This window comes from Palaemon carinicauda, chromosome 10 (genome assembly GCF_036898095.1).
Source record: "Palaemon carinicauda isolate YSFRI2023 chromosome 10, ASM3689809v2, whole genome shotgun sequence".
In the NCBI taxonomy this organism is placed as follows: Eukaryota; Metazoa; Arthropoda; class Malacostraca; order Decapoda; family Palaemonidae; genus Palaemon; species Palaemon carinicauda.
Window position 1 is genome coordinate 3451275 of NC_090734.1, and position 6527 is coordinate 3457801.

Sequence of the window (6527 nt, forward strand, 5' to 3'; positions counted from 1 at the left end):
ATATAAATGAAATATTACTCTGTGATAGTTCCTTAGTACGTAGTAATTTTGAAAGAAATGGGAAAAAACGAAAAAATGGCAATCACAGGAAAATCGAACACATACTTATATATACGCCATATCTGGCTAAAAAAAAAAATAGGCATGGGTAGCCAGATCATCTAGAAACACTTTCCAACACTATAAAAATATAAGTTTTGCGACACTACTTGCCAATTCCTTACGGTAACATGACTAAGCAAAAAAATGCAAAACAAATAAAAAGGGGCACTCGCGGAAAAATGCCCAACATTCTAATATACGGCATCTCAGATAAAAAAAAAAGACATGCACGTGTTAGCCCAACCATCAAGGCACACTTTCTAACACATAAACATGAAAAAAAAATCAATAATATACGGCAATTCCTTACTACGTAGTAAATTTTTACAAATATTGAAAAAAAAACAGAAATTGGCAACCGCAGTTAAATACCCAATATACCAATAACTACGTCGTATCTGACAAAAACAAAATCACGCATGGGTAGCCAGATCATCTAGACACACTTTCCAACATTAAAAAAGCAAAAGTTTTACGACACTATTTCGCAATATCTTACGGAAAAATGACTTGGCAAAAAAATTAAAAAAAATTAAAAAGGGACACTCGCGGTAAAATGCCCGACATTCTAATATACGACATCTCAGATAAAAAAAAAGACATGTACGTGTTAGCCCAACCATCAAGGCACACTTTCTAACACATAAACATGAAAAAAAAAAAGAATAATATACGGCAATTCCTTACTACGTAGTAATTTTTACAAATATTGAAAAAAAACAGAAATTGGTAACCGCAGTTAAATACCCAATATACCAATAACTACGTCGTATCTGACAAAAACAAAGTCATGCATGGGTAGCCAGATCATCTAGACACACTTTCCAACACTAAACAAGCAAAAGTTTTACGACACTATTTGGCAATATCATACGGAAAAATGACTTGGCAAAAAAATGAAAAAAAATTAAAAAGGGGCACTCGCGGTAAAATGGTCCTCGTGGTGATGAACGACATTTTAACTAAAAAAAAGAACATGCACATGGTAGCCAAACAATCCACCAAGACTTTCCACAACTGATAACCTATACAAGTTGCACCATTCTACGACAATTTCATAATACGTAATAACTTTGATAATTATGCAAACTACCTCAGAAGGGTAAACTCGGACGCGAACGACCCCGACGCGTCTCAGAAATCGGGGAAGGAGTACAGCTACAGCAATGCACATCTGGACACTACTAGAGCGTGTAGGGGAGACACCTCCTGCAGGTCGATCACCCACAAATTCAGTCACAGGGGTGAGTCACGTGAGAAAAACCTGTTTTTTTTTTGACGCTCGGGGTCGCAAACGACCCACCGTACCTATCCAGGGTTATACACCACTCTAAGGGGTGTAGTGGAGGAGTTCTTCCTGACTGCATGATGTGGAAGATAGTGGGTGTTGGGACTTATCATAGGATTTTCAACCTCCTCAATAAACCCAACTTTAATTGCTCCTTGATTATGTTATCATAACATTTCAAATGATCTGGTTGATGCTGGAACCTTTTTAGTTGATTATACATTTGACCTAATGCTACATTACAATTAGTTGGGAGAAAAGGATGATTATGCTTGAATGGTAATTCCATCCAGTATCTGCCATTTCTATGCAAAACAGTAGTTTCATATTTTGAAATAGTTTCTACATCACTTGGCGAAACTTGTGAAGGAATGATTCCAACTACATCAAGATCCCACATTTTATGCACAGGAAGAGTATCATCAACCACGGCAGAGCTTATTGTGCGAGGATCAACCAACAATGGAGCATTTTCTCCTAACTTGACACTCACTCTAGCAACAAGGGCACTATTACAATGAATATGATTAGTACCTCTATGTGGAATGAGGCCATAAATTAAATAGCCCCCTGGAGATTCAAGTAAATCTACATTATTCACTTGTCTCATACCTGATAAATAATTTCCCAGGAAATCTGCACCTATGAGTATCTTTATATTGTCAATCCTATCTGATTTTATATCGCTATCTGCAAGATGATAGCCTATCCTATCAAGATCTCTCATCGTGTCACAAAGGCCAGGAGTTATTATCGGTTCAGGCATATCCTTCACAACAATCAACGTTACTCTCTTTTTCCTATTTCCCAAAGAAACTACAGGGTTAACAATCTCATAATCCCTGGAATCACCCATACCATCAAAACTATTCAAAATCATATTTACAGTAGCAACTGTTCTGAGGCTCAACTTATTGGCCAAATCTTTATGAATGAAGGAACGTTGACTTCCACTATCAAAGAGGCACCTGACCGAGATTAACTGACCATCTTCTGATCAACAGTTACCATTGCAGTAGGAAGAACTACACTATAGTTTTGATCAGAAGACTGTTTATGAATTATAGACATCACTTGATTCGTTGTTACAGGGTCAACCTTCAATTTATCACTGTTAATATCCTTACTATTTACTGTGGACTTACCAATATTTGGAGTACCAACTGAACCTGGAGAACTAATACAAAGGAAAGAATGATGTTTCCCTTTTCTACAATGAGGACACATATTAAGAATGGTGGCGCACTCAGTTGACTGATGTACCTTAGTACATTTAATACATCGATTCAATACCTTCAACATTTCCCTCCTAGCATTTAGAGAGCTATAAATCGTACAGTCAAAGGGTCTATGTTTTCCCTTACAAGATATGCAAGAACAATTACTAAGTGTAGTGTAAGTACCTACAGTATTTGAACCCTCAAATAGAGATGAAGTTTTTGCTGGTGACTGGAAACGAATTTTATTGACTTCTGGTGTTCCCTTATAAGCATTCCCTTTATTTTCATGTTCCATAAAATTTAATAAGTGTTGAAGACCTTCCTTTATCTGACTTACACTAAAGTACATGGTTTTATAAAGACCAAACATAAAATCTTCTACCTCTTTTGGTAGTTTTAACACAATAAGTTCCCTCAATATCATCTCATTTGACGACTCATCAATCTCAGAATCATGACCTATTTGCATGAGTAAGTTCTCCAAATCAACCTTTAAATCAAATATTTCACTTCTAACATATTTAGGCTTCCCTAAATCAAGCAAGGACCTAGGTAAAATTCGCCTTATCTTCTTTGGATCACCATACATTTCAGTTAGCGCCTTAATGGCATCACCATAATCAGAAGCTTCACCCTTAAAACCTGCAAGTAGCTTTTGAGCATTGCCCTTAATACATTGGGTTAGATATACATATTTTGTAACATCATCTATGTCCTTCTTTGAATGAATAGATATACTAAATTGATTCCAAAATCTAGTCCAATATAGAGGGTCTCCTGAAAACTCTTTCAATTTTATTTCAGGCAACTTTACCTTAATCATAGAATTAGTACTATCATGCGGATTACTCTGAGAGATTGGGGAAAATTGTTTCATATACAATGACAGCTTAAGTTGAATCTCATGATATTTTTCTTGAAGGTCAATATGTCTAGCCTCCCTCTCATCATAACCACTTTCATCAATATATTTATCAACAAATATGTCCCCTCGAGATTCGTAACTATTCCACCTTTTCTCTAAAGAAGCATTTTGAAGTTCCAAATAGCGAACTCCTGCATCACTGGTTAGGGCATCGGTCATATACTTTAGACCTCGCGTGATATGACCACGCAAGCTGGCCAGTGACCTGTATTCAGCCTCCATTGTCATATCTATAGCAACTTTTCCACAATAAACATATAATAAATATCTAACCAGAATTAGGTTAGGTTAATCACAAATTCAAAGAAAATATATATATATATATATATAATATTGAAGTATGGGAAAGTGACATGATGATTGCCAATAATAGAATGGGTTGCAAAACGTTAAGGAACCAACTATATTATCCGGTTCGAAGGACAATTTTTAATCTTACTGTGGAGGAAAGTTGGATAATTCAACTACACGATAAAATAAAAAGAATTAATGTTAATCGGATAAGATGGAGTATAACATTTCCATTAGGCAACTAGTAAATGAGGGTGATGAAAATCAACAAGTGTCACTTTCACATACCTCACAATGCTGAGAAGATCAATCGAATAATTTTCACATGTCATACTGGGAGTAAATATATCCGCATTTATCCTTCAGGAAAAAACCCAATTAAGTAATCGTTCCTGAAACAACAAAACATACCACAAAGCATCATGTAAATCAAACTTATATAAATTTGGCATATATTACATATTGACAAAATAGAAAGAAATCCCACCCATTACAGTCGTCAAAGGGAAAATCAAAGCAATTCATAACAGTGTAATGAAATGGAGAAATAATTGTAGGTTACTTTTAAAATGAAAGGTTGTTTAGCTTGATACTATAAATATACTTTATTCACTTATTAGTCTTATATAAGAACTGCAATGGGTCAGCAAATAAAAATATTGACGGTAACCTACCGTGGCCCCCCTTAGGGCCGATAATAGTCGCACGGGTATTAGTCTAACAACCACACTCCTAGGCCTAACCTATTAGACTACTAACATGAACTATGCATTACTAATAGACATAGAATGCGGGTTAGTTTAATCTAACCCAAGATCAAACGGTCATATACGATATTGGATGCTCGGCAACAATACCGTACCATATAGCCTAAATCACACTACTGTGAAATAAATAAATGGCCTCTAGAGCATTTAAGCCATCACAACTAGAGGTATGTACTATCCTCAGATGAGGACACTATGCTTGCTATCAACTGGAATAGATGACTATATCGAACAGGCCCCTCACATACACTCATCCATCCCCTAACGATGATATAATAAACTGGGCGTGTATTCACTGCTAAAAACCCGGCGACAACAGGTGGCAAATAAGTCGTGATGTTGTCTCGAGCACGTTTGTAATAAGACGACAAAATTGTCGGGATTTCTCCCATACCTTAACCCTTAAGCCAATGTTCGTATTTTCTGCCATACCTTAACCCTTAAGCCAATGTTCGTATGTTTAATACAATTATGAAATAAATACTTGGACATAAGGTAGTTAACAGGGGGGACATTTCTAGATGGAGAAAGATAATAAATAACAATATAATGATACAATAACTGGATTATTAATATCTTCAATAACCAGTTATTCTCTATACAATTAATGCTGAAGTTGAATCAGAACTCCGAACACAACTTCCAACAAAAGAAACATGTTTTCAAGGAAAACTTGATAATTTTAATGAAATAAGAAACATCCTTATATTGTTACAATAATAACAAACTCCTATAATGAAATAAATCTATATTTCAAATATTAAATATATTGGAAATCAAAGAACACGAAATAAAATAATGGAGACCTTTCATGTGATGTCATCAGACGACTACTAACAGCAGAACTGATTCTGTTGAGTTGAACATTCGACACACAAGTATCATAGTTATAGAAGTACGCATGCAAGCAAGTTTTCTCCCAGAGAATGACGTCACTAGCTTAAAGAGCGCCATTTCAAGGTTTGCTGTTTCATTAAATGAAATGCATCGAAGACACTTTCCTTTTAATACAGAGAGTTCGCTTGCACCGACACTAAAAGTTGCAGAGATGCTATCCGATGACTTGCAAAATAAGACTTACGAGCAGAATCTTTGGCTCGTGACCTTTTAATATGGACAGTAAGACACAATAACCTTGAAAAACGTAACCCGTTTATTTTTGCTGCAGTAAACATCTTTGGATCTGTTGCAAGTTTAGGCTTAGGGATTTCCAATCGTCTTAAGATTAGTAATCAAAATAAGAAAATTGAGTTTTTGACTTATGAAAATGAATTGATTTTATCAGAACTAAAGAATCAGTTAACTTCAATCAATCAAATTATGAGTTTGGTGAACGAACATTCTAGTACGATGAGTCAGATTATGGAAGTACAAGATTTGTTGGCAAGGTTAACGTATTATAATTCAAAAATAGATCATATCCATAATAGAATTGCACATTTCATTGAGAAATCAAAAGACTATGTGGCAGCTATTACGTTAGCGACTAAAGGTGTACTGTCACCGCATTTGTTGCCGATAAGAGACAACGTTAATTGTGGAGAACGGACGGGAGAAATTAGGTTATATTCCTTTGTGAGACGCACATAGGTTAGAGTTTTATTACAGCCTAATTACAGTAAGCATTGAAAATCACAGGATTATGATTACAATTACCTTTGATTCTTCCGATGCCTGGCAATCTTACAGGATATCACCATTTCCGACTTTCATGACGAATAACTCAAACCCAGTTATATCCAGTTTGACAGGAGACGTATTGATTTCCTCAGACAAGGAAACATATACGGTCATTAAAGACTCAAATCAATTAACTCACTGTTCAGACGCAATGAATAGAAAAATATGTACTGCTGACTCCTTTGATTTCCATAAAAACTCAATGGATTTATGCGAGTTAGGTATAGTGCTTAACGGTGCTCTCTCCCATACAC

The 6527-nt window shown here is 35.6% G+C and overlaps 1 protein-coding gene across 1 annotated transcript; it reads right to left on the bottom strand.

The window, feature by feature from the left end:
- Positions 1-2368: 2368 nt before the first annotated feature.
- LOC137648588 (uncharacterized) lies at positions 2369-3757 on the bottom strand. Its single transcript, XM_068381496.1, has one exon. The coding sequence runs from the start codon at positions 3755-3757 to the stop codon at positions 2369-2371; it is 1389 nt and encodes a 462-aa protein (XP_068237597.1).
- Between the last annotated feature and the right edge of the window lie 2770 nt (positions 3758-6527).

Excerpts from the sequence above, each read along its gene's own strand:
- LOC137648588 (XM_068381496.1), bottom strand. The coding sequence starts at position 3,757 with ATGGAGGCTGAATACAGGTCACTGGCCAGCTTGCGTGGTCATATCACG.